Here is a 21,545-nt window from a genome sequence, read left to right on the forward strand (position 1 = left end):
TACTTTCGTTGTAAACTGAACTGGAGCTTTGAATTTTGGAACTTAGGTACACTTTGGCTACCTTAATTGGATGATAAGAGTTTTAGGAAATTTGTATATTTCGGTACTTAAACAAGTACCCAAAAGGTACGAAATGAGTGACATTTGTATAGGGCGGATAGGTAAAGGTAGAATTTTGAAATTTGAATCAAAAGACATCTGGTGCAAAGAAAAATGGGAAAATAGTACTGGTAACGGCAGAAAACGTTCGTTTAGTACCGCTATTGATACCATTTGGTATCCGTCTGTAAAGAGATGGAGCTAGAGGTCTGAAATTTTACACGCAGCTACAATTGGGTAAAATATGGTATGTGACTACATAATATATATGTATATTCAAAATTCGTACATTTTCGTACCACAATTGGTACCATTTGGTACTTTCTTGACAGATGGCGCAAGAGGTCTGATATTTGGGTACAACTAGGTAAAATATGATAGGTGACTACAGTACATTTTATAGTACATAGTACATTTTGATAGGTGACTACTGTACATTTTACAGTACATAGTACATTTAGGTACCAATATTGGTACCATTTGGTACTTTCTGCTCGGATGGAGCTAGAAGTCTAAAACTTGTCATGTAGCTAAAACTTTGAAATATATGATAGACGACTTCATGATATTTTCACAATTCGAATATTTTGGTACCAAATTGGTACTATTTGGTACATTCTTTATAGTTGAAGCTAGAGGTCCGAAATTTAGCATGTAGGTAAAACTAAGAAATTACTGATAGATGACAAAATGATCTATTAAAATTTCGTTCATTTTGATTCCAAAATTGGTACCATTTTGTACCTGCTGCTCGAATGGAGCTTGTCTTGGTCTGAAACTTGGCATGTAGGTACAACTAAGAAAAATGTGATGGGTGACTAAATGTTCTTTCAAAAATTGGCGCATTTTGGTACTATTTAGTACATTCTGTGCATATTGAGCTAGAGGTCTAAAATTTGACATGTAAGTATTACTACCACACTGGCGCTGCATAACTTACCACAGACCGGCTAATTGCTTTGTACGTGGTCAACAAGGTTTCTTTGTCTGCACCCCAAGTGCTGCAGGCAAGTGACTTGAGGACCTTGTTTCTACCTACACTAATAAAAAGTATTTGTTCAAAATTTCAAACACCTAGCTTTACTCCTTCGAAGGTTTCCGTGCTTTCGATAGACAGACGGACGGACGGACAAGGCTAGATCGTTCTAAAATGTCATGATGATCAAGAATATATACAGCCCTATTCCGAATAACAATTCTCTGGGAGTTTGTTCCCTACTCCCTTTTCCATTATTCTAAACAAAATTCAAAAAAGGAAAATATCTCCCACTCACTCAATGATGATATGCATCAATGATATGCAAGAAGTCTTCTGCCTGTTCCTTAATGGAATAATCGTGGGCAATTTTTCAAAAATACTTGGCGCCACTTTTGGCAAGGCTTCCACAGGAGTAGGAATAATTTCATAAGTCGCTTTTCAGCATCACTATGTCCAGCAGCCGGCCCAACCATCAAGAAAAGCGACCGCCGCCCTCAAATGTCGATTAGATCTTCAAGTTCTAGCTCCATAAATTTAGGTCTTTAGATAAAGTGGCGTAACATGCAGACCACCACAACATTTATGACGACGAAGGAGAAGCAAACCTCTATACTACACACTAAAGTTTTCTGTCCAAGAACGAACCGGTAGATTCAGCCACCTTAACTCCTTTTTTGGCAAGGAAAAAGGCCAACATGCAGGATGTGTGCGCAATTCTCGGTACGGGATAGCTGTGAACACCATATAGGCCGGAACATTGAGCTCCGATTTGTGTAGTGTTTATTGTTGTCGCGAGAAACTTAGCTGCGAGCTATCGGATGCGTCCCCAGGTTGCGGATAGGGGAATGCTGCATAGGGAGTAGCTGCAACGGCAGTCGCGGACAATCATCAGTATCGAGCGGAGAGTCGCAGTAAGAGGTTGTGCGGCACCGGCTCTTGCACAAATACTGAGTACCTATGACAAGGCGAGTTAATGGCACCTGTTCCCGCGGCAATCGGTTCTTGGGGCCGGAAGGAGTTTGACGTGGATCGCCACATCCCCATGAATGAGTGTGGCTTTAACAACAACACGACACAATTAATCTATTTATCTGTCCACCAGACCACTCTGGAAGCATCTAATTGTTGGATGAAGACCCAAAGTTGCGTCTTCATAAAAACAAAAATTAAAACAAACAGTACAAAAGCAACACTAAACTTGTTTGCAAACTTTTTATACCCTCCACCATAAGATGGGGGGTATACTAATTTCGTCATTCTGATTGTAACTACTCGAAATATTCGTCTGAGACCCCATAAAGTATATATATTCTTGATCGTCGTGAAATTTTATGTCGATCTAGCCATGTCCGTCCGTCTGTCCGTCCGTCCGTCCGTCCGTCCGTCCGTCCGTCCGTCCGTCCGTCTGTCTGTCGAAAGCACGCTAACTTCCGAAGGAGTAAAGCTAGCCGCTTGAAATTTTGCACAAATACTTCTTATTAGTGTAGGTCGGTTGGTATTGTAAATGGGCCATATCGGTCCATGTTTTGATATAGCTGCCATACAAACCGATCTTGGGTCTTGACTTCTTGAGCTTCTAGAGTGCGCAATTCTTATCCGATTGGGATGAAATTTTGCACGACGTGTTTTGTTATGATATCCACCAACTGTGTCAAGTATGGTTTAAATCGGTCCATAACCTGATATAGCTGCCATATAAACCGATCTTGGGTCTTGACTTCTTGAGCCTCTAGCGTGCGCAATTCTTATCCGATCAGAATGATATTTTGCACGACGTGTTTTGTTGTGATATCCAACAACTGTGCCAAGTATGGTTCAAATCGGTCCATAACCTGATATAGCTGCCATATAAACCGATCTTGGGTCTTGACTTCTTGAGCCTCTAGAGGGCACCATTCTCATCCGATTTGAATGAATTTTTGCACGAAGTATTTCGTTATGATGTCCAACAACTGTGCCAAGTATGGTTCAAATCGGTCTATAACCTGATATAGCTGTCATATAAACAGATCTGGGGATTTGACTTCTTGAGCTTCTCGAGGGCGGAATTCCTATCCGATTTGGCTGAAATTTTGCATGACGTATTTTATTTTTACTTTCAACAACTGTGTCAAATAAGGTTCAAATCGGTTCATAACCTGATATAGCTGCCATATACACCGATCTGGGATCTTGACTTCTTGACCCCTAGAGGTCGCAATTATTATCCGATATGCCTGAAATTTTGTACGACGGATCCTCTCATGACCATCAACAATCGTGTTTATTATGGTCTGAATTGGTCTATAGCCCGATACAGATTCCATATAAATCGTTCTCTCTATTTTACTTCGTGAGCCCCAATGGGCGCAATTCTTATACGAATTGGCTGAAATTTTATACAGGTCTCCAACATATAATTTAATTGTGGTCCGAACCGAACCATATCTTGATATCGTTTTAATAGCAGATTAACTCTTTTCTTATATCCTTTTTTGCCCAAGAAGAGATGCCGGGAAAAGAACTCGACAAATGCGATCCATGGTGGAGGGTATATAAGATTCGGCCCGGCCGAACTTAGCACGCTTTTACTTGTTTAGCCTAGCCTTTATAAATTCTGTGATTTTTTTTTTTCTGTCGGCCAACACGCAGGGGATGTCCCCTATGAATGCAGTGCATTGCGTTGGCGAGAGGAAATTAGGAATTGGAGGGGGAAAATGATGCAGTGTTTATTGACATTTGTCTTAATTTCGGGCGAAGTAAAAATTCTCTCTATAGTGCACGGTCCGCTGGCCTATCAATTACAAACGGGTGTGAGTTCCTGGAATGTCTAGTATCCCTGACATACATCCTTACATCAGGAATAAGAAGACGAATATCCGACGGACACACACACAACTGAAAGTACCGATAGAACAGCGCCAAACAACCCACATTGAGACGATGATGAAGAGAGGCAATTGAGTTGGATACCCCACTGTCCCCAATCAATGACATCGCTCTCCTCTGTACACGGTCCTCCAGCTCTAGGGATGATCATGAAGCTCCAGCCCATACATGTGAGTTGTACTCCATTTTCGGTGGTGTAGATGTTAAGAAGATCACAAGGAGTGAAGTAATTCTTACACACTTTAAGGAAGCTTCTTTAGACACTTCAAATACATGTTTAGCCCAACGGACATCAGCTTGTATTTTAATGCCCAGAACATCAAGAGCTTCTGCTCTTACTCAACATCTACACCCTTGACAAAGACAAAGATGATCGTAATGGGTCAGCGATACGTTTGTGTGACAACAAGCAGTACTGAGTCTTCCGTGCATTAAAATCTACTCGATTCATTCGATCCCACTCAGAAATGGCCAGCAAATCCTGAAAGAGTGTATCGTCCATAACCCGCCTATGGTTGAATGAGTACGAATGACAGAGATTACTGTCATCCGCATATGAGAAGATCGGATTCGATGTCTGACCCAACAGATCGTTGATGCAAGGAGGGAAAGAGCAGAGCCCTGGGGTACACCTGCGATCAATTTATGCTCATTGGATGAGCATAAATTCAATCAGAATAGGAAGATTTTATGCGAGGGTGGAATTTATTCCCCGGGAGTTTTCAGAATTCGGCTGATATACTTTATGGGGTCTTAGACGCATATTTCGAGGAGTTACAAACAGAATGATGAAATTTGTACACCCCCTATCCTATGGTGGAGGGTATACAAATGTAAAATTTAAATAATAAGAAAATTATTAAAAATCGTAATAATCAAACACCAAATTACACAATTTTTTACTAAAATAATTTTTAAACATTTTTCTACTGATTTCTCAAATTTAAAATTTTTTTTATACCCTCCACCATAGGATGGGGGGTATACTAATTTCGTCATTCTGTTTGTAACTACTCGAAATATTCGTCTCAGACCCCATAAAGTATGTATATTCTTGATCGTCGCGACGTTTTATGTCGATCTAGCCATGTCCGTCCGTCCGTCCGTCTGTCTGTCTGTCGAAAGCACGCTAACTTCCGAAGGAGTAAAGCTAGCCGCTTGAAATTTTGCACAAATACTTCTTATTAGTGTAGGTCGGTTGGTATTGTAAATGGGCCATATCGGTCCATGTTTTGATATAGCTGCCATATAAACCGATCTTGGGTCTTGACTTCTTGAGCCTCTAGAGTGCGCAATTCTTTTCCGATTGGAATGAAATTTTGCACGACGTGTTTTGTTATGATATCCAACAACTGTGCCAAGTATAGTTCAAATCGGTCAATAACCTGATATAGCTGCCATATAAACCGATCTTGGGTCTTGACTTCTTGAGCCTCTAGAGGGCGCAATTCTTACCCGATTGGAATGAAATTTTGCACATAGTGTGTTAGTATCACTTCTAACAACTGTGCTAAGTATGGTTCAAATCGGTCCATAACCTGATATAGCTGCCATATAAACCGATCTTGGGTCTTGACTTCTTGAGCCTCTAGATGGCGCAATTCTTACCCGATTGGAATGAAATTTTGCACGACGTGTTTTGTTATGATATCCAATAACTGTGCTAAGTATGATTCAATTCGGTTCATAACCTGGTATAGCCGTCATATAAACCGATCTTGGGTCTTGACTTCTTGAGCCTCTAGAGAGCGCAATTCTTACCCGATTGGAATGAAATTTTGCACATAGTGTTTTAGTATCACTTTTAACAACTGTGTTAAGTATGGTTCAAATCGGTCCATAACCTGGTATAGTTGCCATATAAACCGATCTTGGGTCTTGACTTCTTAAGCCTCTAGAGAGCGCAATTCATACCCGATTGGAATGAAATTTTGCACGACGTGTTTTGTTATGATATCCAACAACTATGGCAAGTATGGTTCAAATCGGTCCATAGCCTGATATAGCTGTCATATAAACCGATCTTGGGTCTTGACTTCTTGAGCCTCTAGAGGACGCAATTAGTATCTGATTTGCCTGAAATTTTGTACGACGAATTCTCTCATGACCATTAACATACGTGTTTATTATGGTCTGAATCGGTCTATAGCCCGATACAGCTCCCATACAAAATCGAGCTCTCTATTTTACTTCTTGAGCCCCCAAAGGGCGCAATTCTTATTCGAATTGGCTGACACAGGTCTCCAACATATAATTTAATTGTGGTCTAAATCGGATCATATCTTGATATCGCTCTAATATCAGAGCAAATCTTTTCTTATATCCTTTTTTTTTGCCTAAGAAGAGATGTCGGGAAAAGAACTCGACAAATACGCTCCATGGTGGAGGATATATAAGATTCGGCCCGGCCAAACTTGGCACGCTTTTACTTGTTTCTATCAAAATTTATGTCTGATATCATTTCTGTAAATATCGATTTTTGCATAACTTTCCAGTAAGGAAGGACAAAAGTCGGGCGGTGCCGACTGTATAATACCCTACATCTAGCCTATAAGTACAATGTGCGAGCTATATCCAATTCTGAGGGACCTTGGCAAATGTTTTCAGACGTGTTATTAAAAAATCCCTATCAAATTTCGAGCAATTGTGTTCAAACTGTAATAGCTACGGTTGAAAAATTACAACATTATTGTAAATTACCCAAAATCTGACGAACATATATATGGGAGCTGTATCTAATTCTGAACCGATTTTGAGCAAACTTCTCAGATAATGTGGTAGTCGTCGAAGAAAGGGTTGCCCAAAAAGTAATTGCGGATTTGTTAAAAGAAAGTAAATGCATTTTTAATAAAACTGAACTTTAATCAAATATACTTTTTTTACACTATTTTTCTAAAGCAAGCTAAAAGTATCAGCTGAGAACTGAAAGAAGAAAGAATGCAAATACAGAGTCACAAGCTGTGAAAAAATTTGTCAACGCCGACTGTATGAAAAATCCGCAATTACTTTTTGGGCAACCCAATATATCTAAATCTGGGCCGATTTCTATGAAATCCAACAGTAATATCTAGAGTCATAAGAAAATCCTTAATGCAAAATTTCGAGAGATTTGGTTAATAAATCAGCATTTTCTTGCAATATTTCTCAAAATAGGACTAACGTGTATATGGGAGCTTTATCAAAATCTGAACCGATTTCGAGCAAACTTCTCAGATATTGTTATAGTCGTCGAGGTAGGCGTTGTGCGAAGTTTTGGGAAGATTGCTCAATAAATGCCCTTGCAGTGGCTCTAGAGGTGAAAATCGGGCGATTTCTATATATATGAGAGTTATATTTAAATTTGAACCGATTTCCATGAAATTCACCAGTAATGTCGAGAGTCATATGAAAATCCTTCCTGCCAAATTTTGGGAAAATCGGTCGACAAAAGACCATTTTATTGTAATATTACTGTAAATCGGACGAACATATATATGGGAGCTATATCTAAATCTTAACCATGTTCGAGCAAACTTCTCAGATACTCTGAGAGTTGTTGAGGAAAGCGCCGTACGAAGTTTTGAGAAGCTTGGTCAATAAATGCGTTTGCAGTGGCTCTGAGAGCTATATCTAAATTTGGACCGATTTCCATGAAATTCACCAGTAATGTCGAGAGTCATAAGAAAATCCTTCAAATCGGACGAACATATATATGGGAGCTATATCCAGATCTGAACCGATTTTTTCCAATTTCAATAGGCTTTGTGTCTAGACCGAAAAACATGCCTGTACCAAATTTAAAGACGATCGGATGAAAATTTCGACCTGTACTTTGTACACAAATTTATGTGGACAGACGAACAGACAGACGGACGGACAGATAGACGGACGGACATAGCTAAATCGAATCAGCAAGTGATTCTTAGTCGATCGGTATACTTCTCAATGGGTCTATCTCTCTTCCTTCTGAGTGTTACACACAAATTCACTAAATTATAATACCCTGTACCACAGTAGTGGTGTAGGGTATAAAAATCATTGAATACAGAGTACATTTGTTGGAAATCTTTTTTTAAATATTTTTAGATTTTTTTTTTTTGTAATTTTTTCAATTCAAAAATTTAAAAATCAATATAAAAAATTAAAATTTTTTTTTTTTTTAAATAAAATTTAATTAAATAACGAATCATTTTACTCAACTGAAAAAATGAACCTAAAAACCAAATGAAATAAAAACATCAAAAAATATTTTTAAATAATTTTGTTCTTAATAAAAAAAATCAGTTTTTATTGCAATTTCGTTTTCATTTTAGGATTATTAAATTCATGGTTTTTTTTTTTTTTTGCTTTTGCGGTTTTGTGGTGTATGTAGGTGTGGTTTTATAATAGGATTATTAAGGAGTTGTTTGCATGGTTGTTTGTTGGTATGTTTTCACATAAGTTATAGGTAGTTATAAATATTATTTATTTAATATATATATATATTTGTATATATAATTACTAAATATTGTAAAACTTTATACACAAGGAGAGGGAGGAGTAGGATAGTAGGTTATGGTTTACAATAAATTTGGGTTTTTGTTTTAACAAAATATATTTAAATTTTAAACAATAATAAAGATGTCAAACAAAAATATTTGATAATTGAGCTTAAATGCTGGTTTCGTAAGTTTACAGGGGTAGTTTTGGTAGTTTTTGTTTTAAATGCCAATTTTTTTGTATGTTGTTGTTTTTTGTTTTTTTTTTTTGTTTTTAAGAAAATGCATTTTTGGATTGGTTTTTGTTTTAAATACATAAGACTTATTTTTTTTTTAATATATAAATTAATATTTACAATTTTTTTTTGTTTTTGGTTAACTTAAAAAACTAACAATGGTTTATTTTAAAAAATTAATTTTATGTTGCAGCTTTTTTTTATAATATTTTCGATTTTTTTTTTTTATTGTTGTATACTTAAGGGGGTGTCGGTTTTTTCCTCATAATAATCACTAACTTAATTTTCGTTTTTTGTTTTTCTTCTGCTAAAAAATATGAAATATTTTACAAATGTTTGGTTTTTATTCTGATATTTTATTCGATTTTTGTTTTAGATTGTAGTTATTATGATTTGGGAAGGGTGATTCTTAGACGCTTTGTTGCTGTAGTTGGTTTTACGTTATGGCTTTGCGTTTGGCAGTGGCAGTTAAAATTTTGTTATTCTGTTTTTTACCCTTTTGTCACTGTTATGGTTGGAGTTGTTTTTTTTTTACAAAAAGTTTTGTGCAAAAACTTTTTGTGTTTCTGTTTTCTTTCTTTAGTTTTTTTTTTTTTTTTAATTAAAGTCAGTCTATTTAAGAAAAATAATTCAAAAAAAAGGAAAGTAGTTAAGGTTTTTGTTTATTTTGAATAAACAATTTGTTTTTTTTTTTTTAAATTGTTTTTAAAAGATATTGTGCTTTTCGTTTTTCACTTTTATTTATCATATATTTTGTTTTCTCTGAATGTGTCTTGCTATTTCGGGGAGCTCTTCTATGATCTGTGATCTCCTCTCTATGCTTGTAAGCGTTCTGCAAGTAGAGTCAAGTCTCGCTTAAAATGTAGTTTTTTTAAGGAAAAATGTGGACTAGATTTTTATTAAATAGTTAAAATAGCTGGTAGTATGTTTGCTTGTTCTGTTTCTGAGAAAACTATAAAAAAACAAAAAAAAAAAATTAAAAACTACTTTACTAGATTTTAATATGGCGGCTGAATTCTTTTTGTACAGTAAACTGTTAAGAAAAAAAAATTAAGCAAAAACTTTTTTTTTTTCAATTTTTTTTTTATACAAAAACAGAAAAGTTAAGAAAAAACAAAAAAAAACACAAATGAAAATTAGTCAGTTACAAAAAGGGTTGCTGTACTCTACAAGCTCTATCTCTCTCCCTCTCTCTCTCTATTTGGCTCTCTCATTACCCCTTACCCATTTTACAACTGACTAAAACTACTTGTGGACACCCAGTGGTTTGTATCTGGTCGTACCATTAACTATATAGGACCATAGTCACTTAATGCCTGACCCGGATGCTGGTTACCAGGCCCGCCCGGCAGCGAAACCACCACAGATACCGCCCGCGAATCTACCATGCCACCGGGCCCATTGTTGCCATTGCCCCCACCGCCATTGCCATAGACATTGCCGGGGGTATTGATGCCGCCATTGCCGCCAGGGCCGCCGCCTCCGCCCCCACCACCGCCGCCATGCATTAAACTGCCAGGAGGAGCCCCAACACCGTGCATGCCACTGCCGCCAACCGTACTATTGCCTGCCGTGCTCATAAGAGTACCATGTCCACCTAGCACGCTACCACCGCCAATTGTACTGCTGCCGCCGCCGCCGCCGCCACCACCTCCCATCGTTGAAGCTCCACCTGACTCTCCATGTCATACATGACTGGCGGCAGGCTGTTTCAAAACGTGATGGTGCAAATGGTGGTGGCTGGTGGAGGCCACTGAGGCACCGCCTGCCTGTGTGTATGGGGTTGCCAGCAGTGATCCCGCTGCAGATCCTACCGGCATACCCATGCCAGAGCCGGCATATGGATGTGGTATGGGTGGCCTTTGTTTGATGAGAGCCTGATTGGCACCCGTGCGATCCGGCTGACCAAACAGACGTCTCCAGAAACGTCGCCAACTCTCCAGTGTCTTGCCCGACCATATCCATACGCCGGATGTTATGCCCACCGCTAAAGCCATAAAATATTTCAACATAAGCACCGAGTACAAAGGTTTCTTGCCGGGCCCCTTAATTTGGGCACAAGGGCATGCCAAGGCCTTTATCCAATCCTCAAAGTAAGCCGCCTCATACAAATAACAGCCAATGACTATGGTTGCTGGCACTGTATACAGCACAGAGAATATGCCAATGCGTATCATTAGCTTTTCCAATTTGTCTGCCTTGACTCCGGCACCCACGCCTCCTTGCTGCTTGATCACCGATCGTATGCGGAATAGCGACACAAAGCCGGCCATCAAAAAGGTGGTGCCTATCACCAGATACACAAACAAAGGCGCCAGCACAAATGTCTTCAAATGATCTGGATTGAGATTACCCACATAGCAGATGCCTAGTATGGGATCACCATCAACTGCCGACAGCAGCAACACCGCCACCGATTGCACTGTTGGTATGAGCCAGGCAGCCAAGTGAAAATATTGCGAATGCTTCGTAATGGCCTCATTGCCCCATTTCAAACCAGCTGCCAGGAACCAGGTAAAGCTCAAGATAACCCACCAGATCGATGAAGCCATGCCAAAGAAATAGGTCATCAAGAAGACCAAAGTGCAGGAATGCGGCCCCGTCGAACTCTCCTTCAGCAGACGGCCGTCGCAGGCGATTTCCTCGTTTTGCAAAAAGTTCTTGGAAAGATAGCCCACTGCCACCATGAAATAGCAGGCCGAGAGAAAGACTATGGGCCTCTCGGGATACTTAAACCTTTCGGTGTCTATGATGAACGTGGTGAGTGTCATTAGAGTGCTGCAGAAGCAAAGGCCCGACCACAGAGTTATCCATATGCCGGCGAACTCCTTTTCGTCGTTTGTGAAGAACGGTCCCTTGCATGGTATGGCGCAATTTTGAACGCCTGCGATTCTTGACACAGTCGAGTTCATGTACCAGGGGTAATGCATTTGTGGTGGCATCATTTGAGCTTCCTTCCCCAGGAGGATTAGAGGTGGGCGACATGAGCATGTGCATTCCTTTGCGTTTGTTTTTTCTCCTAGGGAGCTTTGGCAGTTTTTTGAATTTTTTCCCTTGCATTTTTGGGTGCCCGAGGAGGAGCCCGAGCCAGACTGCTTGCGTTTGCCTCCGCCGGATGAAGAGCTGCCGCCGGAGACATCACCGCGACTAGAGCCCGATGAAGAGGAGCCACCTGAGGATGAAGATCCTCCCGAAGAGGAGGAGTCGGTATAAGAAGGTTGTTCCATGCACAGATTCTCCGGGTCTCCATGGAAGGGTAAATGCTCGCAGGCCATGCGTTCTGGCCACTCAAAACTGTATTGCTGCATTATGGGAGCACAACCTGCTCGCGCTCTTTCGCACACGGACCGACAGACGGGCAAGGGTTTGTGATAGTCCTCCAGACAGATGGGTGTATACATGGAGCACAGGAAGAATTTCAAATCTTGGGAGCAGCGAATTTCAACCAAAGGCCAAAATTGATGGACCTCCAGGCCAGCTTCATCTTGCGACTCGTGATTCATTTCGTTGGGAAACGAGGTCATGTTATAGCCAATGCCTCGACACATGGGTATTGTGATCTCCTCACAACGGGAATTGGGATCTTTGGGTATCGCCGGCAAACCGTAGCCAGGGGCAGGACTTACTTCCATTGAATGCATGCCCAAACCCATATTGCCTCCCATGCCCACTCCCGCTCCCCCGCCATTATCGCCCATGTGTTGCAAACCATCCGCATGGCAGGTGTGTGAGTGTATCAGTAGTAGTGTGAGACTGATGAGTGAGAGTAGACTACTCCTTGTGAGATGTGAAGATGACATTGTTGCAGGTGATGTTGATGATGGTAACGATGATGATGATGATGATGATGATTTTGGTAATGAGGACAAAGAGCTTAGAACCCTTGTCTTCATAGATGAGTAGAAGCGTTTATCGCCTTTTCTTTTTCTATGCTTAAAGCTGTTGCTGGGGACTTACGCTCCCCTCCTTATATAAGACTATAAGAATTTGTGCTTTTGCAGTTCTGCCGAAACTAAAGTCCTTTACAGTGTTTCCAGTGAAAATGCAGAGTGTAAAGATCGTTGCTAGAGTTTTGCTTAGATTAGATGAAATGTGTGTTTGTATGCCTTCAGCTTTAGATGGCCTCCAACGGAAACAAGCGTCAAGCGTCAAATGTGGAGATTTCGAATTTTAAAAAACATCTGTAAAAAGAAATAAAAATAAAAACTAGGCATTAGAATTTGAAAAACAAGAATTTCAAGCATAACAAATAGTTTACATTTTCGTTTTGTTTACACAGTTGCAAATCGCGCCTTCTTCCTTTTTTCGAGGGAAATTCGTAAATAAATGTTTGCATTTGTACGCACGCACGCACCGATTTTATTTCTCCGGGCGTTCTACCACGTTCCTTCTTAACCATTTGACATTTAACACCAAACTGTTTGTTCAGAGAGTTTTGTGTAATGTCCATAGCCTAGAACTGACTCACAAACATTGATTGAGTATGACCTCGTCTCTACGTTGCCCGATGATTGAGAGTAGCAATAGTAGGTGGGAGAGTGTGAGTGTGCGACTATGTAAGAGAGTGATTGATATTTTTTCACCCTTTGTAAACACGTTTCAAATTTTCCCAAATGTCATTGTTTGTGTAGTAGCCCCTTTCCTTTTTTTTTTGTTATTATTGTATTTTCGACCATCTTGGCTTGGCATAGTCGCCACACATACAAACTCTCTCACACACACTTGCGCTCATTTAGGTACATACAAATATTTACCGACTACTTTAACTCAATGGACGTTTGTTGTTGCTTCTCTGTTTTCAAACTACTCTAATGTCGCCTGTTGTTTTTGTTGAGTTTTAGAAATTGTTGTTCTAAGGCAGTGTTGCCACAGCAGAAGAAAGTATTTTCCCCGAGAGAAATGAGGAAAGCCAACATACCTATTTGGTAGATGTTAATTTTCTCAACCAATATTATTTGATGTCATGCAGTCAGTAAGTACGGACTGCAATTTTTAGTTTAATGATATAGGATCACCTTTTTATAGACAAATCGATCGGCAGCGAGCAGCTCTTTGTAGGGAAATTAATTAGAACTGGAGGTGAGCTGATACTCACGTGACAGTTGTTCAGCGCCTACTCTAATTTCCCCAATCTTCGATTTGGTGTCCTTGAGCCTCTAAAAACCTACATTTTTATCAAAATTTGTCTAAATTGGTGTATAACTTGATACAGCACCCATATAAACCCATCTCTCAATTTGACATCTTAAGACCTTAGAAGCTGCATTTGTTGTCCGATTGGGGCGAAATTTTCCACATAGCGTTACGTTATGACTTCCAAAAGCCTTACTAACTACGCTTCAAATCGGTCTATAACCTGATACAGATCCCATATAAACCGATATCCCAATAAGACTTCTAAGGAACCTACAATCTTAAATTTTTGTCTGTTTTGGCAGAAATTGTGTACGTAAAGTACACCCATGCCATTGATTATCATTAGTTCATTAGTGGGCATTTTTAACAGAATCCATGGTGGTGGGTTCCCAATACTCGGCCCGGCTGAACCTAAAATTCATAAATTTAGCTTCACTTATCAGTTATTTTCAGTTAACCGTAGTTCGGATTAGTTAAATGAATTTTCAGTTGAATGATGTTAGCATAAGTGAAAGGGAATTTTTGCTGAAAAGAGCAATACTCCAATACTCAGTATAACTCTTTAAATGTCAGAGACAGTCGTTAGAGAAATGTCCAGAAATGAGTTTGAGAATTTTTTTCTAATGACACCAATTTTTCCAATTCCAGATAATATCCCATAGAAATAATTTTTTCACTTATGTGATTTCAGTTTCGTATAAAAACAGACTTTGGAGCGTAAAAAATGTGGGTCATTCTGTTTATAACACCTCGAGATTTTGATCTAGGACCCCATAGAGCGTACATATTCTTGATCGTCTCGAGATTCTGAGTCCGTCCGATAGCGGTCGAACGCGTAAAGCTAGCAGCTTCAAAGGGGCCATATCGGTTCAGGTTTGGATACAGCTCACATAACCGATCTCCCGATTTGATTTCTAGAGCCCCTGGTAGCCGCAAGTTTTGTGCGACTTGGCCGAAATGACTCTCTGTTATGACTCTCAACAACTGGTCTAAGTACGGTCCAAATCGGTCTATAACCTGTTGTAGCTCTCATATAAACCGATCTGCCGATTTGAGTTCTTGGATCCTAACAAGTCGCAATTTTTTTCCTATTTGGTTGAAATTCCAAATCGGTCTTTACCCAGATATAGCTCCCATATTTTAGCACAATACATGGTAGTGGGTTCTTAAGATTCGGCTCTGCCGAACTTGGCACGGTTTTACCTGTTTTATTTTATTCATAAGTTTTGCCCTAAATTTATTCGATCTTTAAATGATTCATATAATCGGATATTGTGCGGCTGCAGATCAGACCAGACCATATTTAGATATAGCTATCACATACCGATCTTCCAATTTGGTGTCTTAATCCCATACAAAGCTGATTATTTTCCCGATTTCGCTGAAACTGTGGCTTGCATAAGTGCTTTCGGAATCTGAATCAAAGACAATGCAGACCAGCCCATATTTGGATATAACTATATATTTGGTATAAGAGTTATAATTATAACAGTATGATGAATATATCGGTGGTGCTGGGTATCATAAGATCGACACGGCGTAACTTAAAACGTTTTTACTTGTTTTTGTTTTAATTTAATATTTTTTCTGTTTTGTCAATATTTTACTTTATATATATTTTTTAAATTGTACTTATATTTTTTATTTTGCATTACATATTATTGTTGTTTGGTTTCATTTTATAATTATTTGTTGGTTGAAAGAGAATAATTTTGGTCGTTTTACTGCCTTCCTATTAACTTTATCTAATTTCTATTCTATCCCTTTAAATTTGTTTGTTCTTGTGTTGGCAACTCTGTTTCTAAGTGTTTTCATTTCCCAAACACTCTCCGTAACCCTGTCTCTCTCCCTTTTTCTCTCTCTCCTACACTCTCTTTCAAAACAACAGACACGCACGTACACACTCATCTGCTATTAATACCGGAAAAGGAGACACACAGATGATAAATCTGAAGCTGTAGAGCTTCAGCAGCTCAATAAAATAACATCAATCAAAATCAGTGATTTTTATTAAATTTGACAGACATAAACGGTTGCTGCGCGCTGCTGCTGCTGCTGCTACTACTGTTATTTATGGGTGGGTTGGACACTCGATTGGATGGTCGCCGATGAGTACTGCCTGCCAAACTGCCTTCCATATCGTACATACACAATGTTAGAATGTGTCTTCTTCACACTTTGCCAAAGTTGCTGACTGACAGCATTTCGACTGCATTATGAGAAATTAAAGATAATAAAACAGCATAACTTCAACCTGCTGCTGCTGCTGCTAAGAGGGGTAGTTGCGGAGAGGAGAAGAAAGTAAAGAAGCAAGGCTTTAGGGAAGGAGAAATAAAAATGTCCACAGCGTTTATTTCGTTGATGATGCCACAAAGTGACACAAAGTTTTCTTTCTCCACCCTTACTGCTGTGTGGAGATTTGTTTTGAAAAAGTGTTGAAATAACGCTAAAAATTAATTAAATTCAATTGAATTGCTCATTTTTTTTTTTCTTCAACCAAACAATTTTTGCTTCTCTTGCTTTTTTTTGGAGCTCTTCCTTAATTACTGACACTTCAAATCATTTAAAGCAAGTGGTGTGGAGTGGTGCAAGTCAAATATATGAGTCGATTTTTTTTTTTTTTTTTTTGGAAAAATATGTGGTTGTGATAATTTACTGTGACAGCTTTTAATGAGGCCATCACTAAATCAAAAGGGTCCTATTGTCAATTTGGATTAAAACATTCATTTACAAAATGATGTTGATAAAGAGAGCGTATTTAGGTAGGCACACTGATGGAAAAATGACGGTATTTTGACAATGCCGCCTGGTATTATTTTGTTCGCGTCGTTGGCAAGGATTTTTATTGCCATTTGGTATCAATTCAATACCAGACAAAGGAAGCTATTAATATTTATATTCGTGTAATCGCGCCAGAATTGTTGCTGAGTTTTGCACTATATGTTGATACAATTTGAGTGCGTAAAAACCGGTTAAAATATTTGAAAACGGGGAAAATCGAAATTGTACAAATTCCAAGGACATTGTACATCAAAAACATGAAAGTCCATTGTGTGGAAAACGATGCTATGTTGGTGTATTCATATGAAAATCACTTCTGGGAATCGATGGATATGCTGAATACAAAGAATTGTGGTTGGTCACGGTGTAACATAACATTTTGTAATTATTAACATAAATAATCAAAATAAAATCAGATTAAAATTATTTTCAATGTTTTTTTTTTTTTTGTACATTAGGGGGTGGAATAATCAATAACTGTTTGGTACTAAAATCAATAACGCTCTGGTGCTAAAATCAATAACAGATTGGTATTAAAACCAATATCAGTTCGGTAATGTAAGAGTGCAAAAAGAGTTTCGAACGAATCACATTACCAATCTCCGAGATCTAGTTTTTTGGAAAATTCGGGTAATGAGAAGTGCTTGTCACTTTGCCCTGAAAATAGATATCAAGTTCGTTCTTTACTCCTAAATACCGTTGATTTGAGCTCCATAATGCCATAGTCGGAAATTAAGTTTAGTTTAGGGGGTGCTTGAGGGCGTACCCCCAAACTCTTGGCTCCCAAGTTGGATATCACATACGTTTTCTACTCTCAAATATCTTTCATTTGAGTCCCATATTGTCATCAATGAACCTTTTTTACGAATTTTTAGTAGAAAAGCGCTACCTGAACGCAAGTTGTAATGTAACATTCGTAATCTACTCCTAAATAACTTTCCTTTGAGTCCCATATAGCCATGGTCGGTAAATGTGCCGATTTGGGGTTGGGGCGACCTCCCCTTACTTGAACCTAATTTTATATGTCATATTTGTAATCTACAGCCAAATACATTTTATTTGAGTACCATATTGACGTGAACGTTGAATATATCTGTTTAGATGAGTTTTGGGGTTGGGGCGGCCCGCTGGTTACTTGGATTCAAAATTTTATTACCATATTCGTTTTCTAGTCTCTAATACCTTTCATTTGATACCCATATTATGCCTATCGGCTCACTTTGGTTATTGGGTGATGCTTTTGAGGTATGGGGGAGGGCCCGCCCCCATCCTAAATCAAGAAATTATATAGCTTGTGGTTTCTTCCAGACCAACCTATACAATCTGTGAAAATTTTGAGAAAATCTGAGAAACATCGATAGCCAATCATATAGTGGTGATTGGCTAATGCCTATTTGGGGGGTAAGATGACCCCCCATAACGTGACCAGATTTTGAATGCCAGATTCGTAATCTACTCCCGAATACCTTTCATTTGAGCCCCATATTGATGTGGACGCTTGTCTGCTTTTAGCAGACCACTTCTTGGGTACATGGTTAGGTCTACTTCTTGGGTACAATTTTTCATGCCATATTCGTATTCTACTCTTCAATACCTTTCATTTGATATCCATATTGTCCTTTTCGGTCCACTTTTGATTTTGGTTGGTGTTTTTGGGATAACGGGGGAGGTTCTGTCCCCTTCTAATATCAAAAAATTATATAACCTATTCCTCCTTTCTGACCATATTCGTAATATACTCCCGAATACCTTTCATTCGAGTCCCATATTGTCATTATCATCCAATATGCCTATTTGAAGGGGTGTTGGGGTCGGGCCATCTCCCTAGGTACTTGAACTCAAATGTCGGTATGAATATCGTAGTCTACTGAATACATTTCACTTGAGTCCCATATTGCCCCGATCGGTCCACTTTTATTTTTGGGTGGTACTTTTGGGTTAAGGGGGGAGGGTCCACCTCCCTTGTGATATCAATTATAATATAGCCTATTGCTCCTTCCGCACCGCTCCCCACAATCTGTGAAATTTTGAATCGGAAGAAATCGGTTCAGCCGTTTTTTGAGTCCATACGGAACAAACAAATTTACAAACCCACCCAACAAACAAACACAAATTCATTTTTATACCCTCCACCATAGGATGGGGAGTATACTAATTTCATCATTACGTTTGGAACACCTCGAAATATGCATGTAAAACCCCATAAAGTATATATTGGGTTGCCCAAAAAGTAATTGCGGCTTTTTCATGTAGTCGGCGTTGACAAATTTTTTCACAGCTTGTGACTCTGTAATTGCATTCTTTCTTCTGTCAGTTATCAGCTGTTACTTTTAGCTTGCTTTAGAAAAAAAGCGTAAAAAAGTATATTTGATTAAAGTTCATTCTAAGTTTTATTAAAAAGCATTTACTTTCTTTTAAAAAATCCGCAATTACTTTTTGGGCAACCCAATATATATTCTTGATCGTCATGACATTTCAAGTCAATCTAGCCATGTCCGCCCGTCTGTGGAAAGCACGCTAACTTTCGCAGGAGTAAAGCCAGGCACTTGAAATTTTGCACAACAACTTTTTATTAGTGTAGGTCGGTTGGGATTGTAAATGGACCAAAACGTTCCATGTTTTGATATAGCTGCCACCGATCTTGGGTCTTGACTTCTCTAGAGGGCGCAATTCTCATCCGATTTGACTGAAATTTTGCACATAGTGTTTTAGTATCACTTTTAACAACTGTGTTAAGTATGGTTCAAATCGGTCCATAACCTGGTATAGCTGCCATATAAACCGATCTTGGGTCTTGACTTCTTGAGTCTCTAGAGGGCGCAATGCGCGTCCGATTTTATTGCATTTAGTGTTTTGGTAGCACTTGCAACAACTACGCTAAGTATGGTATTAAATGGTCCATGTTTTGCTATAGCTGCCATATAAACCGATCTTGGGACTTGACTTCTTGAGCCTCTAGAGTGCGCAATTCTTATCCGATTTGACTGAAATTTTGCACATAGTGTTTTAGTATCACTTTTAACAACTGTGTTAAGTATGGTTCAAATCGGTCCATAACCTGGTATAGCTGCCATATAAACCGATCTTAGATCTTGACTTCTTGAGAATCCGGTGGTCGCAACTCTCATCCGACTTGGCAGAAATTTTGTACCGCAGCTTCTGCCGTGGCCTTTAATATACGTGTCCAATATGGTCTGAATCGACCTATAGATTGATACGGCCCTCACATAAACCGATCTTCCGATTTTGCGTCTTGAGCCCCCACAAGGCGCATTTCTTATCCGATCTTTTTTATTTTTTTTTTTAATTTTTTTAATTTCTTTATGTTCTACATTTTTATATTGTTTTTTTTTTCAAAATAAAATCTTGGATTTTGTTGTTTATTTTAGACTTTTTACATTTATAATTTATGTTTTTAAATAACATTTTCTAACAGCTTATTATTTTTGTTTTGTTGTTTGCACTCTTTTTGTTTTCAAAATATTTTCTAAGAAAATAAGGAAGGCGGGCTAGTCTAGTCTCTTGTTTATATTCTCTCTATTCAAATGATGTAAACCTGACTTAGCAGTAAAGAGTGTCAGAGTGGGAGAGCGAGAGAGCGAGAGAGAAGAGAACACAAATGTTTGTGAGCGAAGATTAACTATAAAAACCCATAACACCATTAACAATGGTATTAACACCAACAACAATGCCCAATGCCTTTTCATGGACTAAGAATCAAAAAATCTTTAGGGTTTGAGCTGTAACTAACTAACGACAGCTTAGTTTCCTTAAAGTCATATGAGGCCAACAGACAGTTAGATGACAGTAATAAAATATGATAATAAAATACCAACAACAACTTAACACTAGGCCATGGATTTATTTAGTATTGTAGAGAGACCCAAGCGTGAAGGTCAACGCCATAATTCCTTCGAAATCCTCATTAAATATCCACACAACTTTCTGACAATAGGCAATTTTCTGCGAAGGACATTTAAATATTGTGGTGTGTTGTTGATGTTGTGTGTAGTCGACTGCAAAAAATCCTTGAACCTTAAAATGTTTTTATTTTTGCCAAATAAATCCTAAAATATGAAAATTTCCCTACAAACACCCACCGCTCATGCTGGGGTACAGCCATTTACACATACATATGCACTAGGCATTATTCCAATTGCTTATTGCTTCATATATACATTATTTATGTACATAGATTTTTTGTCTATTGAATTATAAGCAAAAGCTTGATATGATTTATTGCCACAATTTAGAAGGATAGAAAAACTTTTGCGAAAAGCCCCTCATTTCACATCAAGGCTACATTTGTTAAACAGGGTAACAGGTTAGGGTAATATTTTTGTACACCTTAATACCAAAGAAATGGTGTCTTGATAAGGGATCTCGACAGTTGGTAGCATCGAAAATCGAAAATTCCTTTACAATCCTTATAGAGCCCCATTTGTTGTTGTTATGTTGCGTTTGCTGTCTCTCGCCCATTGAACCTTTCGTTTTCCTTATTTACTCCTTGCTCCTCTCCCCTGGGGGTTAACAATTAATTATGAATAAGCAAAAACTTTTGTGTTTGTTTAGAAATTATGATTTCAAATAAAACAAAAGTGCCCCGACAAAAGTAAAAGAAAAAAGATCAACCAGTAAGCTCTGTAGCAGAGAAAAGACTAGCAGCAGTATAGAGGCATGACAAAAAAGGATTACAATGACAAAGGATTTCAGTGGAAATGGTGGGCCTACTGCATAGGCCCAAACCGCTTTTTGTTGTTCCTACACAGGCAAACTTAATTGTATTTTTCTTTATTGTTTCTTGTGAAAAACAATTTTCCCTCAAGATATTAAAGTTTTGCTGTCGTTTAACCTAAGCCTATTTCAAGAAATGGGTAGATGATAGTAATGAAATGGATGAAAATAAAAGAAATGAAACATGTAAAAGCGTGCTAAGTTCGGCCGGGCCGAATCTTATATACCCTCCACCATGGATCGCATTTGTCGGGT

General features: G+C 38.6%; 2 protein-coding genes across 2 annotated transcripts in view; both read right to left on the reverse strand.

The window, feature by feature from the left end:
• Positions 1–8,171: 8,171 nt before the first annotated feature.
• LOC106094498 (uncharacterized) lies at positions 8,172–10,297 on the reverse strand. The gene has a single exon (XM_059361206.1). The coding sequence runs from the start codon at positions 10,295–10,297 to the stop codon at positions 9,929–9,931; it is 369 nt and encodes a 122-aa protein (XP_059217189.1). The 3' UTR covers positions 8,172–9,928.
• Positions 10,298–10,324: 27 nt separating this feature from the next.
• The window catches only part of LOC106094496 (frizzled-2), an 870,788-nt gene continuing 859,567 nt past the window's right edge, over positions 10,325–21,545 (reverse strand). The window contains exon 9 of the mRNA XM_059361204.1: positions 10,325–12,820. Within this exon, the coding sequence (XP_059217187.1) occupies positions 10,325–12,532 (2,208 nt within the window). The 5' untranslated portion in view covers positions 12,533–12,820. The remainder of the gene's footprint in view (positions 12,821–21,545) is intronic.

The sequence above is a fragment of the Stomoxys calcitrans genome, chromosome 1 (assembly GCF_963082655.1).
Source record: "Stomoxys calcitrans chromosome 1, idStoCalc2.1, whole genome shotgun sequence".
NCBI lineage: Eukaryota > Metazoa > Arthropoda > Insecta > Diptera > Muscidae > Stomoxys > Stomoxys calcitrans.